The sequence below is a fragment of the Lepisma saccharinum genome, chromosome 21 (assembly GCF_977018435.1).
Source record: "Lepisma saccharinum chromosome 21, izLepSacc3.1, whole genome shotgun sequence".
Taxonomy (NCBI): Eukaryota; Metazoa; Arthropoda; class Insecta; order Zygentoma; family Lepismatidae; genus Lepisma; species Lepisma saccharinum.
In genome coordinates, this window is record NC_139249.1 from 38,620,552 (window position 1) to 38,640,286 (window position 19,735).

At 38.1% G+C, this 19,735-nt stretch overlaps 1 protein-coding gene across 2 annotated transcripts; it reads left to right on the top strand.

Moving 5' to 3' along the window:
- Positions 1–2,757: 2,757 nt before the first annotated feature.
- Positions 2,758–19,169, top strand: LOC146004100 (uncharacterized). 2 transcript variants are annotated; one of them, XM_083142744.1, is made up of 7 exons: positions 2,758–2,883; positions 4,064–4,130; positions 7,127–7,216; positions 9,023–9,094; positions 9,613–9,684; positions 12,714–12,770; positions 18,975–19,169. In XM_083142744.1, the coding sequence occupies exons 1-7, from the start codon at positions 2,851–2,853 to the stop codon at positions 18,989–18,991; spliced, it is 408 nt and encodes a 135-aa protein (XP_082998870.1). In that variant the 5' UTR covers positions 2,758–2,850; the 3' UTR covers positions 18,992–19,169. The 2 variants fall into 2 exon arrangements, with proteins under 2 accessions (XP_082998870.1, XP_082998871.1); XM_083142745.1 differs by having other exon boundaries at positions 7,127–7,198.
- The last annotated feature ends 566 nt before the right edge of the window (positions 19,170–19,735 follow it).

Below are 19,735 nucleotides of genomic sequence, written 5' to 3' on the forward strand. Positions count from 1 at the left end.
CCAGAGTTCCTTATCTCAAATTAATACATGTGCCCTTCTCTATCATCCCTGAAAGTTTGTATCATCAGACTGAAAACACCCTGTATAGTAATAAGAGAATAGCACGAACGTATTACTATTTAACAGAATATCCATAACGCATGAATTAAGAGCAGAGGTGAAAATTCTGTATCTCTCTGTTCCTATTTTTATCTCTCTCTATCTCTCTCTATCTCTCTTTCTCTCTATGTGTGTTTATGTGTGTCTGTGTGTGAGTTACCGTAGGTTCTCTATCCCTCTCTCGCTCACTGTTTATCTTTCATCTTTCTTCTCTTTTAATATTCCTTTCGATTTCCCCCCTTTCTCTTCCGCGTTTACATCGGTCTCCTCCATTCTCTCCCTTTACATCTATTTCTCCACATTTCTCTCTCTCTCTCTCTTTTTCCTCTACATATCTCTCTCCTTCTCTTTTCCCCATCTCTCCTCTCTCTCTGTATCTATCTCTTCAATTCTTTTATCTCTCTCCCTCTTTCTCACTTTCACATTAGCTTAGTTTTTCTCTCTCCTCACCTCCCTTCCTTCCTTTCTCTGTTTCTCTGCCGACTTCTTGTTTCTTTCTCTAGACGGTGATATTTCCTGACTATTATCCGTGACAAAAATATTGAGCCCTCTGTTTGCGTGCTTGTAAAATTGTACTCCGTGGGTGGAAACAAGTCAAATATACCTCATTGGAAAGCTACAAGTAACTATTTTTTAATAAGCGTCATCTAAAAATTATTCTTGGTTACAGTTTTGTATTATAATGAAAAATACATTAAAATGTGTAGTTTTTTCTTCCAGTTTGCAAGAAAGGGGAACTTAACATCATACAGTTCATAATCCACAATTGCTATAATATTGAGATTTTTTGTACGTGAAGACGGATTGTTTTTGCGTCTCTGTGGAAGAAGTCAAATACACATCTTCACTAGATGCTTCAAAGATTGAAATTTTAGGCAAACGTGCAATCTTGAAATACGTAATTGTAAATTCAATTAAATTGTAAAAAGCCGTTCATATGACATATTTGATACAAATCCAGAACTTTAACGTGTGTATCTCAAGTATGACCACAGATATAAATTATTATTGACCACTCCTAAAATGGTAAACGCGCGGATGACGTATGGCGAGATGCGGCAAATCTCAGACTCCTCGGACTGCAGGTGACTTGCACAGTGTTGCCGCTTCTCTGCAGCTCCACGGTCTACGATACAAGAATACTGAAAGTGCGTTCCGTTGGTCAGATCCAAAACATTGTGGCAGTGTAAAATAATGAATAAATAATTTATCATATTATGAATGAAATACATTTTCTTTGTATACTTTAGTTATTGTTATATTTTTTAGCTTTTATCCAATCTTTATATCCAATCGTCATTTTCTCCGTATCATTTTATGTCGCTCATTTCAAAAGAACAAGTGCAACGATGAGCTTGATTTGTTGAAGGCAATGAAATATCTTACCAAATATTCGAACCCGGGACTGCTGGCTTCGCAGTCTCCTCTGTATAAAAAAATAACGTGCCTGCGATGTACAGCAACAGCAACTTCATAACAAAGGAAAACAGCAAGAAAAAGTGCATGTAAGGGATCTTATGTATGTGTTCAAGTTCAGGCTTTATGCTAGGAACACAAGAGTGATAAAAGAAAATCTGCATTCGTCAATTACAACATCTGAACAATGCTTCTCTGTGCACAACAGTTCGCTTTGTAACCAAAACTTTCGGCTTACTTTCCGTGTCAAAGCTGCTGGCTGAACGCAAAGTTTAAAGGGCTGCCGGCGGCGCACTTCGTCATAGCAACGAGACGAAAAACGCGCGAGCCGGTTGCCAAGATAAACAATTCTATCTGTGGTTTTCAATTCGCAGAATATGAAAAGATAAGCCATAAAAATTTGATTTTTATTCCATGGTCATTATTTAGATATGCTTTGCATCGCCATTGGGCTGACCATTACCGAGATTGCAACACTGTTATTAAATATCAATATTGGATGTTCCACAAATGATAGCAACATTATATATGGTCGAGATATTTGCACATAAACAAGCTTCAATCACAAGAAATTTCATATTTTTACAAGAAGCTACACACGATTGAATTCGACTTACATAAACTACACTTTTACGAACATTTTTGTTTGAATAGAGAACAGACAGAGCTAAATTCAATTTGTCTTGCTTTTTTCTAAAAGTAGACACTTGTAGCTTTCCAATGAGGTATATTTGACTTGTTTCCTCCCACGGAGTACAATTTTACAAGCACGGAAACAGAGGGCTCAATATTTTTGTCACGGATAGTAATCTAATCTATAATCGCTATTCATGAAAGTATCCCAAAGATGATGCGATAAGAATTTATATCCTGGTACTCAGAGGATGGGGCATACACAGACTTTGCCCAGAAGGGCAAACAAACCTCTTATCCAGGGGTACAAAAATACTCTCCCAGGGAGGACAATGCTTTGTTTTACATTATTTAACAACATCTACAGTTTCCATGCAAAAGGTCACAATAAACAGGATGAAACTGTTCGCCAATCTTTTTCCAGGTGGAGCCTTGTATGATCATGACTGGCAGTTTACAAGCAAGCAATGGAACGCAATATAACCTATCATTACAACATTTCCTCATTGCTTTAGTAAACGATTTCATTGTTGTCCAACAAAGTAACATCGCTTACGGTTACAATAGCTTTGGACAATGGAAATGTTTCTTCAGCTACTTATTTCGGATCTGGATTTATAAACAGTGTACAATTGTCATACAACATCAAGATCCTTTGTCAACTGTACCTGATGGCTGTGAAGTTTCTTACAAGGCGTCGAAATGAAGGATACGTTATATATACTCATTTTTCAGGTACTTATCTTGCAGTACTATAGAGTATGTTCAGTTTATTGGGCTGTTGTTAGTCCATTACTTGAGCTTAATTGTATAATCTCTTTATTGCCTTATTAGATTTAATTGCTCACTGCACATCATTTCGAAATATTGAATGCCTTTGCTACTTTTCCCCGGAACTTCCTCTGGCATGTAGTTCATAAATTTGCTTATGTCTACATAATAATTCCGATTTTAGCCTCCAGGTGGCGTAGTGGTAATATCGTTGTATTTTAATCAAGGGATCCAGCGTTCGATACCAGGTGGAGGCACATAATTGTTCGGATGGCACTTTAAACTGTAGGTCCAGTCCCGATTAGCCATACTGTGCATAAAGTCGACTTAAAACACCAACTTCATCAATTCAATCAATAATTCCGCTGTAAATCTTCGGTTATTACGTAATTTTAGAACGCTGTAAATGGGCAGTTGCTTATGTTCTAAATAAATCAAATTGAATTGAGAGATTACATTATTTAACATTGATGTTAATGTTGAAAAGACGGCAATTTATCAATTTTATAATGCTCACACAAAACAATATATAATAGCAATATTACCAACGATAGAATATATATCTGAACAATTAAATTAACTCTGCTCATTAAAATTGCAGCCATTTGCTGTTCATTAAATGTTTTCATAAATATGACTTCACCACTGAATTCCTGGTGAACTTCTAGCCCAAAACCATACCTCACATGATCATTTAAAGAAATGAAGTTGGATCCAAGATGGCGGTCACAAAGATGGCGGACGTTGTCATGACATGCACCAAAAAGTTTCCCCCTAGGCCTAACATATTACTACAATGGCCAATTGCTGCAATCTACACTCCCTTTTATTTTATAAGGGGTGGTTCATTGACATTTGACTCACTGTGTTAGATCGAATAGCCTAATCGGGACTGTTCAATGTGCTTCCATTGGTGGTGAACTTCATATGAGGAGATATATAACTAACAGCCGTGTCAGGGTTTGGGATCATATGTTATACTTGGAACATTTAACCAAAATTATTCAGATGAATTCAAGAGATTAGAAACATTGGAATCTTTGTATGTCACCCTGAAAAACATTCAGATACCAAATGTATACGTATAATAATCCTAATTTGAATCTGTTTTATCTCTTTCTTAAATACTATTGTTTTCCTTCAGGTTCTCCTTCTCTTAGGCACCGTCCACAAGTGTCAATCTGCTACAATGAGGACCAAGCGGTACACAGGTACGCAACTTTTATAACAGAACACTAAAACGCCGAACAAGGCCAAATTTATTGTATAAAAATATACACTTAAAACGTAACGTTTCCACCCTCTAACAGAGGCTTCTTCAGACAAAGATTCACAATAAAATTATTTTATTTTTATTGAGAGAATTTTATTGAGAATTTTAATGTGAATCTTTGTCTGAAGAAGATCCTGTTAGAGAGTGGTTTGATTCGATTTATTTATTTTATTTTACTTCGCGTTTTGTGCTTCTTGGCTAAATTGCGAAGATGGGGATGAGTGATGAAACTATTAAATTGATGAATGGACATTCACAAACAACCATGCCCGAGGGGATTCGAACCCGGGACCCCTGGCGTTGCAGCGCGATATGCTAACCATTATTTTTTTATGTCATGATTACATTACAAGCTATTACATATTAACTCAGCGAATACAGCACATTTAAGAAATTAGCATAGAAATTGTTCTTTTTGTTTACTGACATCATTTGAGAAGTTTGCCGTAAGTAATGCACAAATTGTTCGTGAAAATGAGAGTTCTGATAAGTGGAGGCAAACCAAGCATAGTGCCCTAGTATCCACTGTACACTGTTCTGTTTCTGTCGTGGAGTTTGGAAACAGTAGATGATCAATTGAAATATTTCTCTCATTTGTACGACAGATTACACTAACGAGTTTTGCAACATATTTCCATGACGAAGAAGTTATTTGGCACACACTAAGCTTATGAACCAAACTTTCAGGCACGTGACAAAGTAAGCATAATGACGAGTCTGCCATGTGCAGGTCTTGAAGTTTCACTCGAGTCAGCAGTATTTGGTGCACTATAACGAACCACGTTGATCGTATTCTTGATGGGAATTTGATGATTTTGTCAAAAAACCATTAATCTGTATTTGAGATTCAGCATTGTGATAAAGTCCCCGCAAAGCTGCAAGAAAGGTCCCGCGTATGCCACGTTTCGTTTTTGAAAAACATGAAACATATAGTTATAGAGCTAAGAACGCTTGATCTTGTGAACTTTTTGAATTGTGATTACTAGTAACCACCTCACGCAGCGTTTGCAACACTGCATAAATGTTTTTAACCACTCAGCCACAGGGTCCGGCGTTAGAAGGTGGAAACCCATGTTACGTTTTAAGTATACAAGATCAGCGTTCGAGGTAACAGTGTTACCATTTTATAACAGGAAGTAAAGAGCACAAATTAAGTCAAAAACAAGTTGTAGCTAGCACCAATACGCGTGTAACTACAATTAGAAATAATAAAATGAAAAGTGTCCATTCTAAAACCTAAATATACCACTTTCTCTTTTTCTGTTAATGTCTGAAATAGATTACATTACTTCCCTCAATTTTCTTTGGTGATCCTCTTCAATTATTTTAGCAAGAACATAACTCATTTAATATTTATTTCGATCAACATGCTTGTACATCTTTTTGTCCTGTCCCAACACGTACTATTAATGTGTATAGCTGTGTGCACACCACCTTATGTGTGTGTGTGTCTGTGATGATTAGATGAAACTGATAAAGGGCAATCACACACGTCGGTAGGATACGAAGCCGGAACCAGGTGTGGTGTTTTTGGCTAATTGCGAACATGAAGATGAGTGAAGATATTATGTACTTGATGAATGGACACTCACAAACACCCAAGTCCTGGCTGCGATACGAATTCGAGAATTCTGGAACGGAGACTGGTGTTGTGTGTGCATGTTGGGGTTTGGGGTGGCCCAATAGAGGATGTATATATACGAGGTTGGGGAGTAAGTCATGGCAACCCAGTAATAATTCGACAATCGAAGGACGTATTAAAAATTTGTTATATACAACTGAAAGAGTATCCATTATGGATATTTTGTTGGTAGGAATCATGAAAGAAAACCCAAGCAACCCTGTGACATACACATGTATTAATGTACAAGTTACAAAAACCTGTCTGACCCTGTGACATACACATGTGCACATGTTACAAAAACTTGTCTGATTATGACAAACCTTCGAAATAATCTCCCGCATTGTCCACAGCACGCTGCCACTGCGTGGTACACGATATGCGACCCGCATGAACATTGAAAATGCTGTGCGAGGACAGATCACCCGCTTCAGGTATGGTGAAGAGGATGGTGCTGCCGATGGTATTCGACGTTTTCCACATCGATACGAGGGCTATTTGTTTCAATCTCCGATAGGACATGAAATCAAAACCACAGTGAATATCAAAATGGGTTTATTGGCAAAAGCTACATACATGTATAATCTGCTTTTCAACGTAATCACCAAGAAGATTCAGACATTTATCGTACCGATGCACCAGCTTTCCAATTCCCTTTGCAAAAAACGTTGCCGCCTGTCTGTTGAGCCAGGTCTGCACCTTGTCCCGAAGCTCCCCATCGGTGTGGAAGCGCAGTCCTCCAAACCACGTCTTCATCGCCGGGAAAAGGTGGAACTCACTCAGCGCCAGGTCTGGGATGTAGGGAGGGTGATCGAACACTTCCAGTGGAATCGTTGAGTCTTGGGTTGACACAGCAACATGCGGTCGGGCATTATCATGAAGCAAGAAAATGCCTGAAGACAGCAAGCCTCTCCGTTTGTTCTGGATGGCTCCGCGTAGTCTGCGCAATGTCTCACAGTATGCAGCCGCATTGATTGTGCCCCTCTGCCTGTAGAAATCGTATCACACTACGCATCTGGCACTTGGCGGGAGAGTCGATTGTAGAAGACATCTCTACGGGCTCGTCGTTCAGCTTCAACTGAAGCGTTGGCCTTGGCAGTGGTGGTGGTAGTGGCAGGGGGGGACGCAATCACGCTGTGTGACGCCCCGCTTCCTAGTGCTTCACGGGCCATCTAGTGGCGCCATCGGAGGTTGAAAAAAAATGTATGATTAACTGCTAGATTGAGTCGAGGAACAAAACATAAGATTTTTATCTACTCTTAAGGCCTGTTTATTATAAGTAACTAGTAATAATGCCTTGAAATAACTTACAGGTTTGCCATTCATGATGGAATACGCTCCTGAGGGAGAATATTTTCAAATTATCAACCTGGGACAACTCGGAGGTGAGAAAAAGAATGGAGGTAAATAATTTCTAATTTTTCAAAAAGTACTGTATGCAATAAGAAAACCTACCCATCCTTCATCAATTATAGCAAAAGTTGTGTTTGAAATGAAAATGTCATATACTTCCCTTTGTTCCTTGCTATCAACGGGGATTGTACAATATAAGGGATCATATAACTGTAATGCATGGCGTTCCGATAAGAGCAATGAAGTTGGTTGTGGTCTCTTGATAGTTCTCTGTGGATCTTTCATCTAATTTCATATTAGTAGTGGTGGTAGTTATAGTTCGACTTCTGTAGACGAGACTAGCTCGAGTGGACGAATCCATAAGCAAAGGACAAGGCAGGTAGAAACATGAGCGAAATTATCTCGTACATTTTAAATCAGTATTTCTCTTGTTTGCCTTATATTGTACATTATCACATTATTTTTAGTGTTTGTGATGGCTGTAGAGCTCGTAACAAACCCTTTCGTAGAGGAACAATGGCGATTTTCGCGGTACATGCATCACACTTGCAGCCGCAACCCCTATTTTGCCACTGGACTCGTCCAGTTCGCGCATGCGCACTTGCTGGATGATCACGACTAACGCTGACAGACCGTAACACCTACTGATTAATATACTACATTCCAAACAAAGGTTGAAGCAAAGTGAAGAAGTCTTACAAATACATACTCACATTTGGTGTAACGTTCAGCCGTTCAGTGCCATCTGTGTGCCTTGTTACACAGTGACGGCGTCAGCCTGATATAAGTAGGGGCTACAGATTTCCTTCTAAAATTCTCGTGGGGCTAACATAGCCGTAAGTTGGAACCTAATTTTCGAAGGGAGGGGGAGCAGAATCGAAAATATTTCCATTCCACAAAAATATTGTTCAGGTTTGTGAATATCTGGGACCTTTCCGTTCTGTTTCTCCAATTTTTGTACATATTTCACTACATTCCTATTTTCAGTGTGAATTTTAATATTAACGCGTCTTCGTTAATCTCTTCACTGTAATGAGAGTCAACAGAAAAAAGAAAGATAAACAACACCAAGTTAAAGAAAGTAAGGCGTTTAGTTTCGACAAAATTTCCATTTCTAACCCCGACTTAATGAAATCTGCCTCCTCCACCAGGGATCCAACCCGGGACAATTTGTTACAAGGCAGCAGTATTACAACTACACCACAGGGGTGGGGAGCTCAGTTTTAATATTTCCAATTCTTAGCATTTGAGAAATAGGTTGATTTCTTAACGTCCGCCTCGGATATTTCCAACGATAAGGATACATGACACGAATGAAAGCACATTGCCAACACTCATATCGCCGATACTCGAATGAGGAACTAATAAACAAAAATTAAAAATTTGACGGTTTTTTAGATGTTGAACGTCCTCCTACTTATAAAAATTCGTTGTTCGCATCCCTTAAATCCATTTCTAAAATTACTGAAATTACGCACATGCGTATATTCTTCGTCACCGCTTGAAACTCAAACCAAGGAACAAGCTCACAGCCGCTGAATAAACTGCCTACCAGGAGGCAGCAGAATATTATGTCAATTGAGTAGCAAGTTTGGCGACTCATAATTGGCCAAATGAAAATGAAATATTAAGTAAGAAAACCTCTAGTTTCTCTAATTTTCTGTCGAAATGAGTCTACTATACTATAAAAATCTGGGGGCTGCAAGGGGGCTAAGGTCAGTTTTGGGGCTTAACCCCCCTAGCCCCCTTCTAGCGCCGTTCCTGTTGTTACACCATTGGCTGTCAAACAACACTAAGTGTGCGTGTATTTCGTATTTAAATTGAGATTGATACAGTATTTTTTGCTTGTGTTTTAGATAAATCCATCATAAAAAGTGGAGACGTTGTGAAACTGAAACGCGTGCCACAGCAACTGGTAGCTTTCGAAGGTAAGTTAGAAACAATGAAGTGTTGACGTAAGTTAAGTCTCCATGCAGAAGAATTGTCGTAGCACATATGATAAATGGTGACGACGTCAGACTTGCTGATGTGAGTGGATTCTTGGATGACTTTTCATGATTTGGGTGGGCCTCGTCTTGATAGAAAAATGTATTTTGATATTAATATTGAAACAATAATTTATTATCAAATAATAGGAAGTTAAAATATTGGAGTACAAAAAAAAACAAGTTATATACAAAATTCAAATGTTGCATTAAAAATGTGTTTTACATGCGCAGAATATGATACAATTAAAGTGTATTTTCTTAATAGGAAATATGGAAGAAAATTTATTATCCTGCAGGCGTGGGGTTAGGTGATCAAATGTTGATTCAGAAATTAGTAGAGGGCCATCCACACTATCCCTAATGACAAAATTGCTTTTGCGTATAAAATAGACTATACAGCTCTATTAGAAAAGAAATAATTGTAGTTTCTATAGGAAGTTATTTTCTGTATTCACTAGAATTCTACCAGAGACCTCCATCGTACGACGTGTTTTCAATAGCTTCTGGTGCAGACAACTTACCCTATCAAGGTAAGTAGGGTGCAAATTTGTGTTGCTTACCAAAATGATGCTAGACAATTATTGTGGGTCACGTTGTTATCACTTGGGCCATAAGAGAATTTTGTTCGGATGGCTCGACGAAATATTTCTTAGCTCGGCTCTGCTTGTATAGCCATGGCTTCTACACTGTTAAAGTTAACTGTGAAATTATGCTCCAAGACCGTCAAATTCCGCTACCGATAAAAAAAGACGTTGACCGTTTTTAAATTATGCTTATTACAGGGATAGCCTAATTAATTTTTAATGATTAAGTTTATAAAAATGGTGCACTCAATTGCAATTTATAACCACTATTCAACGTTATGCACAATAAAATATTCCAATTTAAACATGTAACAGGCAGTCTCGTTTATGTAAATTAACAGACAAATTTTTAATGTAGATTTTACGGTAATTTCCAACAGTATATTTATCTAACTTAAATTTTATCCTTCCTTCCTCTTTCTGCCTACCTCCTACGTTCTCTCTTCTCCCTATCGCTCTAATGCTTTTGTCCTATTCCTTTCCTTTTATACCTATTTCTCTCTATTTCATCCTCTCGTCCTATATTTCCCATTCACTTTTTTCTCTGTCTCTATTTTGTTTCTTTTGTCTCCTAGCTTCCCACCTTCTCTCTGTTTTTCTTCCTATCTCTTCCTTTCTCTCTCTTTTCTCTATATCTCTATTTTCTTCCTTTCTATCTCTTACCCTTTTCTCTGTAATCCCTCTATCTCTTTTTAGCACTTTCTTGCACAGTCATTTTCTTTACATTTTTACTCCTTTCTCTTCTTCAATGTATGCTCCCTCTCTCTATTCCTTTCTATATATTTCTCTATCTCAGCCGGATCAGTGACTAACCGTGTTTATAACTTGACAAGTTTAAAAACAAGACGCTGCAATCCATTGTTTGCGCACCTCACATCACGTTTCCCCACTCGATTGTCTGCGGCGACGTTCATTCGCAGTGTTACAAACTGGAGGGAGCTGAATCCTCTGAGAATTTTCAACGAAATTTGAATGTGAACGGCATGAATTAGTATCCCGTCACCTACGCTACCTATTGATTGCGCTAAATTCTAAATACATTTTGATATTTTCCCTTTAAACCTTAAATGAATTAAGTTATATTAGGGATATTTCTTACCAGCATAAGAAATGTATGAAATAAAACGATAGAAAAATGAAAATATATATAAACGAAAGAACTGAGTGAGCTCACCTTCTAAACGTTTTCCAGTTCTCCTTCTTCAGTTTCACTCTCCCACTCATCCGAGTCTGTGTCTACCGATGAATATGTGTCCGTGTCTGAATCGGGTTCACCAAGTCTAATTATCAGTTCATCTACACGCTCGTCCATAAGTCCATATCTTTCAAAGTAAGAATCTTGCAGCCAAGAGTAAAGAGCATAAACATTTCAATGCTTTAGAAAAGAACACAGACAAGCGTGTTATCAGATTGCCTTCTCGTGGTGATTGTTGTACGATAAACAAACGAACCACCACCCCACTCGGTTTAAAAAAAAAAACAAAAAAAAACTGGACACTGCTCGATGTCGCATTAAGAAAATGAAGTCATTCGCCCTGTAGTTTCTCTTCGTTATAAACCGTAACGCACGTGCGTAATACTACAGTTTACGATCGGCGCACCGCACGCATTTTCGAGGCCGGATTAAATAAAATGAACCACTGATATAATAGGAGGCTGCATGCACCGTCACGCTAAACAGTGAAAATTGTTTGTCATATTTGTTTTAGCTTAATTTTGCTGAGTTGGCACCACTGGTACTCTCAACGCCAGACCAGTGAGTAGAAGAGTGATGGGGAGGATGACGTAATACGAAGTGCTCCGCAGCGATCTGCGCATATCGGGACTTAACTTGTCAGGCTATAATGGTAATCCGGGTTCGAGTCCCGGCTTGTACAATGGATATTCTTTGTGTATGTATCCTGGACAATTTAATGTATTCATCACTCATGTTCAGCTTCACGAATAGATAAAAAATGTCAGATTAGCTGCGTAAACTAACTATACATATTTCTTTTACCTCTTTTTCCATACGTCCAGACTGAGGGCTACCCTGTTCTGCGCATAAGCCATTCGTACTGCTTTCACTGCATTGCATTCATTTATCCAAATTGTGGCCAACACACTGTGGTAAGCTGTCGCTACACGTTATGCAAGGCCTGATTGAATTGAATTCTTGCTTTGCACAGATTGGCTAATCGGGACTGGAATTACAGGTTAAAGTGGAATCCAAACCTCTGTGCCATGTGTCGTCTCCACCGGGTATCGAACCAGGGATACCTTAATTACAAGACGATGACGTTGTCACTACACCATTAGGGGCTCTGCTGGTACTGAACTACTGCGTGAACAGCTTAATATGGTCAAACCTACATTCTAACAGCAGAGAATTTAACGAAATATATTTTATGTCCACTTTATGCCCAGATAGGATAATCACGACCAAGGACGTCAGCAGGATTTTTTACAGGGAGGGGCAAGTAAGGTTTTTTTCCAGAGGAGGCAAAGGAGGCATTTCTTCCCTCAAAAACACTTCTTCAGTTTGAAGTTCTCATCTTCCTTCAAATCCCTTGAAAAAGTTAACATAAATTACTGTGACTGAAATTAAATATATAGTATGGGTGTTATACATAATATTATGCTAATATTTCTTTTCCAGAAAGGGGCCGTGGCCCTCCTTGACATCCATGATCGGGACTGGACATACCGTTAAATTTGGATCAAAGTAAGGCTCATTGTCCCTCTACAAGGGATCAAACCCGTGAAGCTTTGATTACAAGACAGGCTTAGCAATTACACTATCGTGAACGCCAGATAGATTATACTGTCTATATATACGATACATGCAATATATATAACGAGAATATGTGTAAAATGTTGATAATGATAATTAAATATTTAAAAGAAATTTGATACGATTGTTATGATCTCTACTTATATGACAAGAAATGCACCGTATTTACCGAGAGTTAATCATGCTTGTTGCTTACTTTCAGGATACCCGCCCAACCCTTATTCATCAATCTTCAGGTCGGCTTCGCCAAAAAGAAAAGGTAAACTATATCATAATCTTATAAGACACAACCACGGGGATCTACTACACAGCATTAAGCAACAAGTAGTGTCTACCTTTTAAAATACGCTTTAAAATGCATTCTTTGGCATGAAAAGAATATTGACTTAAGCATTGTTTTATTATACATTTTGTAACTAACCTTTCGCCGTTTAATATAATTGTGCTTCTGATTTTCACATAAATAACATCTACGAGGGCAAATCAAGTTCGTTACTTATTTTTCTACATATCCACCACCGACGGCAATGCATTTTTTCCACCGTGACACGAATTTGGATATGTCAGTGGCATAGAACGTCGTCGGCTGCTGCTGCAAGCACTGCCGCACAGCATGTTGCACTTCACGATCAGACGAGAAGTGCTGGCCAGACAATGCCTTCTTCATAGGGTCGATAATCAGAGGGCGCCAGATCTGGACTGTATGACGGATCCATGATTTCCCAGCCGTACCGAGCGATTCTTGCCTTGACCGCCATGGCGACGTGTGGTCGCTCCTCGTCCGTGACATTGGTGCGACCGGCCTTGAACCGCTGACACCAATTCCCAATGGCTTTGCGGCACAGGACGTCGTACCCGTACACAGCTTCATCCTCGCGTGTCTTCAGCCCAGAAGAACCGCACCACTGAACGCTGCTCCTCGACCGTCGACGATGTCAGGCGGGTAGCCATGTTTGTCACTGCTGCCATCTGTGGAAGAGACAAAGGAACATTACAAAATCACTCATTATGACCTCGGGTCGGATGACATTTTCAGTACCCAAAAGTTCACCTTGGTGTGATTATCCAATCCTCTGCAAGAAAACCGTGGAACCGACTTACTGATTTGCCCTCGTATTTACGAGAATACACTATGATGAAAGTGTGACACAGAGAATGTTAACATTTTCAAATACCAATAGCTCAGGATGTATAAGAGGTACTGTGCACTATCTTAATTTGATTGTGGCATGTGTTTTACGACCCGCCCGTGGCCGTGCGGTCTAATGCGTCGTACTTTGGGCTCCGCTACGGGACGCGTGCAGGTTCGAGTCTCCTGGGGGAAGCGTGACAACTGTTTTCTGAGATTTCCAATGGAACCAGTGTCCACCCACCATCGTGAGGAAGTTGCGAACTACGAATCAGTAGCGTAACCCGGTCTTGGAAACTTACAATAACGACTAGAGGTTCGACGTGCTGACCACCTCATCCCGTAACTGTTGATCTCTCACCTCGGGTGAGTGAGCCAGTAGGATCAACAGTGACTGAGGCCGGCAGTCCGTAGGTATCCCCAGGCCACGGGTTAGTTATGTTTTACAAACATATTGTTAGTTGTAAGTTTGCTAAAGCTCCAGGAACCTATAAATTCTAATGGGTTCAATTGGGTTACGCTGCAGGAACGGAACATTTTTTACTCCCACAATTTAAATTCGGTCTATAGTGAGTTGCGTATTGTTTCATTGAAGCAAGGTTCCTGAACCGAATTTAAATTGATCCAGAAAAAAAAAGGTTCCTGGACGGTATTTAAATTGAGACGAAAAAAGTTACTGGACCGTATTTAAATTAAGCCGGAAAAATGTTCCTGGACCGAATTTAAATTGAGCCAAAAAAATGTTTCTGGACCGAATTTAAATTGAGCCGAAAAAATGTTCCTGGACCGAATTTACATTGAGCCGAAAAAAGGTTCCTGGACCGAATTTAAATTGAGCCAAAAAAGGTTCCTGGACCGAATTTAAATTGAGCCAAAAAAGGTTCCTGGACCGAATTTAAATTGAGCCAAAAAAGGTTCCTGGACCGAATTTGAATTGAGCCGAAAAAAGGTTCCTGGACCGAATTTAAATTGAGCCGAAAAAAGGTTCCTGGACCGAATTTAAATTGAGCCAAAAAAGGTTCCTGGACCGAATTTAAATTGAGCCGAAAAAGGTTCCTGGACCGAATTTAAATTGGGTCGAAAAATGTTCCTGGACCGAATTTACATTGAGCCGAAAAAATGTTCCTGGACCGAATTTACATTGAGCCGAAAAAATGTTTCTGGACCGAATTTAAATTGAGCCGAAAAAAGGTTCCTGGACCGAATTTACATTGAGCCGAAAAAAGGTTCCTGGACCGAATTTAAATTGAGCCGAAAAAAGGTTCCTGGACCGAATTTAAATTGAGCCGAAAAAAGGTTCCTGGACCGAATTTAAATTGGGTCGAAAAATGTTCCTGGACCGAATTTACATTGAGCCGAAAAAATGTTCCTGGACCGAATTTACATTGAGCCGAAAAAAGGTTCCTGGACCGAATTTAAATTGAGCCGAAAAAAGGTTCCTGGACCGAATTTAAATTGAGCCGAAAAAGGTTCCTGGACCGAATTTAAATTGGGTCGAAAAATGTTCCTGGACCGAATTTACATTGAGCCGAAAAAATGTTCCTGGACCGAATTTACATTGAGCCGAAAAAAGGTTCCTGGACCGAATTTAAATTGAGCCGAAAAAAGGTTCCTGGACCGAATTTAAATTGAGCCGAAAAAATGTTCCTGGACCGAATTTAAATTGAGCCGAAAAAATGTTCCTGGACCGAATTTAAATTGAGCCGAAAAAATGTTCCTGGACCGAATTTAAATTGAGCCGAAAAAAGGTTCCTGGACCGAATTTAAATTGAGCCAAAAAAAGGTTCCTGGACCGAATTTACATTGAGCCGAAAAAAGGTTCCTGGACCGAATTTAAATTGAGCCGAAAAAAGGTTCCTGGACCGAATTTAAATTGAGCCGAAAAAGGTTCCTGGACCGAATTTAAATTGAGCCGAAAAAATGTTCCTGGACCGAATTTAAATTGAGCCGAAAAAATGTTTCTGGACCGAATTTAAATTGAGCCGAAAAAATGTTTCTGGACCGAATTTAAATTGAGCCGAAAAAATGTTCCTGGACCGAATTTAAATTGAGCCGAAAAAATGTTTCTGGACCGAATTTAAATTGAGCCGAAAAAGGTTCCTGGACCGAATTTAAATTGAGCCAAAAAAGGTTCCTGGACCGAATTTAAATTGAGCCGAAAAAATGTTTCTGGACCGAATTTAAATTGAGCCAAAAAATGTTTCTGGACCGAATTTACATTGAGCCGGAAGAAAGGTTCCTGGACTGTATTTAAATTGACCTGGTAAAAAGGTTCCTAGACCGAATTCAAATACTTTACAGATAAAAAGGTTCTTTACGGTCCAGAACCCATTTAACTAAACAATGCAGCAATTTTCACACATTATAACCTTAATTCGCTTGCCTTGCCAAACTATAAAAGCATAAAGTAATAGAATCTTTAACATTTTGCAAGTTTGGTTAACAGTTTTCGAGTTTTGAGCCATTCGAATGGATCAAATAAAATATTTGGTAAGAAAGGTACACCGACACAGAATAGACCGCAGTAACATAATACTTCGTTTTAAAGAATAATTATTTAATATATCCCATTCTTTAGTTCGTTTTCCTGTTAGTCGTTATAAAAGCTGTATGGAAGGTTTAAAGCTGGTAAATGTAAATGCTATTATCGTAAGAGTAAACCCTTGATTTCATGCAATTGCTGCCTCGGGCTAAATTGGAAATTTACTTAAATCTCATTAAGATTTATCTACTACATAGATGCTTTAGAGGCAACAGTTACCAACGTTTTATTTGTAAAGGGTTTTCCAATAAGAATGATATGATTTTGAAATTAACTGGCAACTATGCTTCAAATGTTATAACTGTCACTAGTTGTCAATTGTGTTTAGTATACTGTGACAATTCATCATGGCTAAATACACGCTTCAAGAACGTTTGGTTATTATACAAAAAAAAAATATATGAAAACTGACGTTCTATTGAAACTTGAAACGGATCATAATTTTGGGCAAAAAATTATATTCTCAGTTGAAGCTCATTTCTGGTTAAGTGGATATGTTAACAAACAAAATTGTCGTTTTTGGTGTGAAATCAAGCCACAACAGATTCACGAAAAGCCATTGCATCCGCAAAAGGTCACTGTATAGTGTGGTTTATGGCATGGTGGCATCATCGGACCATTTTCTTTCCAAAACGAGGTAGGAGATGCAGTTACAGTGACTGGTGAGCTGTACCGATTGATGTTAACAGATGTTTTGTGGCCAAATTTAGATGAAATTGATTTGGAGGACATGTGGTTCCAACAAGACGGTGCGACATGTCACACTGCTAATGCCACTATCGACGTATTGCAAGAACAGTTTGGTGAAAGGATAATTTCAAGAAATGCAACAGTTAATTGGCCTCCAAAAAGTTGTGATTTAACTCCCTTAGATTGCTTTTTGGGAGGTTATTTGAAATCTATAGTCTATGCAAACAGACCACGAACCCTTGATGCATTAAGATTGAACATCGAACGCTGCATTCGTGACATTTGGCCCGAATTATTGCACAAAGTCATCGAAAATTAGGTTGATCGAATTCACTCGTGTGCACGAAGTCGAGGCGGACACTTAAATGGTATGTTATTCAAAACATAATGTAATAAACTATGCTTCAAAATAATATAAAAAGTTTGGTTGTATCTGAAATAGTTTTTATTTTATTTCATTGTAAAATCATATCGTTCTTATTGGAAAACCCTAGATAAATTCCTTTCATTCCATTTAAAGTAAGAATTGTCACATGAATTTGAATTTGTGTTAAAATTGTTTGGTGCGTCCTTATTTGCACCCGTCACTTTATTCGGAGTCCAGCCCCTTAACAGTCCAGGCGGGAGATGGTACTCTGTCCTTCCTTGATCCATTTTAAATGGGGAGAAGTAGCATTCCACCACAGTGGCGTGACGAAGGGGGCGACTTTGGTGGGTATCATATCTCCTTCTTTGGCCCAGTATTCCTAAAAAAAATTGTCAATAGGCAGGAAAGAATGTCAGCTCCCTTTCGAAAATCCTGCACACGCCACTATTCCACCCATAAATGTAACAATTTATGAGAGCCAGAGATATAACACTTTGCAATGATAACTCATATTTGAGACAAGAAAGGTAAGAAGCAAATGTTAATTTACATAAGTAACGACGCATCAATTTATAGCAAAAATCAAAGGGAGTTCGATTAGTTTCAGCTAAACAAGAACTTAATCAAGTTAAGGCTAATGGAAAAGCAATAAAAATACATCACAACTAATGTTGGAAAATACTAAACATATCTTCTTGAATAGTCTACGTAACTGCAAGGTGAACTTCAGAATATGATTAACAAAGATAAGTGTTTTAAACACATCTAAAATTACTGAGAAAATATAAAAACATATTCTCATACATACTTATTTTGCACAAGAGATTGATATTAAGGCAAAAATTAATGTAAATTAATTTAGTTTTTTGTACAATTTGAGGAGCATCACGATAAATTTTATTAGGTACGACAAATGCACCACCACCTGGCGTGACTACAAGAAACAGAATATATTCCTTGACACTTTTTGAAATTTCTAGATGTTACCGTTCCGGAGATATCGAAAGCCGACGTGTTCCTAACTGAAAAATATTACTATATTCTCATTACTATAACATTAAATATTGTTTATTATATATTATATTGTACATTATTAGAGTTGGTATTCTAGTCGACCTTCGTGCCGCGCTATGAATCCTGGGTAATGAATGTATGGAAGTTTAAATTTGTCTATCTTGTTGAAAATTGAAATGAGTTCTTTATAAATTAAAATCGTCTAATATACACGCAGGAGACCTGGGTTCGAATTCCGGAGTGGTTGAATTCAGTTGGTGATTCTTTCAGCAACGTCCTTACATGAAGAAGCTCAGGGATTCATGCAACCTCTAGTAAATGGGTACCTCTGTCAACCTTGGGGGATAAAAGCGACCGGAGCCTGGTGCTGATCACATCACCTCTACAAATGATCTAGATTGTGAATGTGTGGGGCCCTACTTACCATATGCATTCACGGCACGTTGCACGTGCAAGGAGAGGCTTTACTTTTATCTAATATATTTACACACACACACACAGACACACACACACACACACACACACACACACACACACACACACACACACACACACACATATATATATATATATATATATATATATATATATATATATATATATATATATATATAACACTGAAACATTGCTTTTCATTCAATTTAATGAAGAAACTGATATTCTGATAAATTGCAACGTTTGTAATGTAAGCTATGTTGTTAACTAAGTTATTTTCTTCCAGGGAAAGAAGAGGATTAGCTCCAACTTAACACAAATGAGAAAATACAATTATTTAGTTATTAACATAGATAGTGAACTCAACTACTTTACACCAATTTCGGCAGTTTATTTGACAATTCATAGAAAGTAATAAAAATAAATTATTAGGAAAGGACTTATTCAGTCTAGAAATACAACGGCAAGAAAAAAATGTAAGAATACAAGAAATCAATATTAGAATATGGAAGCTATTCAGTTTCAGAGATCAAATTAAAATAGTATGAATCAATTAGTTCCTTCAGAGTCCGCTAGATGGTAATACAGGCAAATCTAGCGGATAAATTTCGTTATGTCTTATGCAACAAGACGTAGTAATTATTTTTACTTACACTATTAAAGATTTATTTCCGTTGATAAAGCAAGACATGACTGAAGGGATATAATGAACTGTATATAAAAGAGCTTTACAATATATTAAAGCAAATTCAATTTGGTTGCAAATTTATCTAGTATTTAGTTCATTGCATTATACTGTATTTTAGTTATACGCGTATGATTAATGAGTTCATACTTTCATATACCTAAACTATAATTTTAAGGTTCACACTATCTAACCTTAATATTCATACAGTTAGTAGAAGAACATGAGGTATACCTCGTACTTTCCTGATGACGTATATATTATATTATTATTTATAATATGATATACAAGGTTCATTCAATATACAGGGTGTCATTTTAATGGCGCCCACGGACCACGGAAATGTATAGAGGACATCAAAA

What these genes read in the sequence shown, in the direction of transcription:
- LOC146004100 (XM_083142744.1), top strand. Translation starts at nt 2,851, where the DNA reads ATGAAGGATACGTTATATATACTCATTTTTCAG. An exon ending in GAGGACCAAGCGGTACACAG is followed by an intron (nt 4,131 to 7,126) that starts GTACGCAACTTT and finishes AATAACTTACAG; the next exon opens with GTTTGCCATTCATGATGGAA. An exon ending in AGACAACTTACCCTATCAAG is followed by an intron (nt 9,685 to 12,713) that starts GTAAGTAGGGTG and finishes GCTTACTTTCAG; the next exon opens with GATACCCGCCCAACCCTTAT.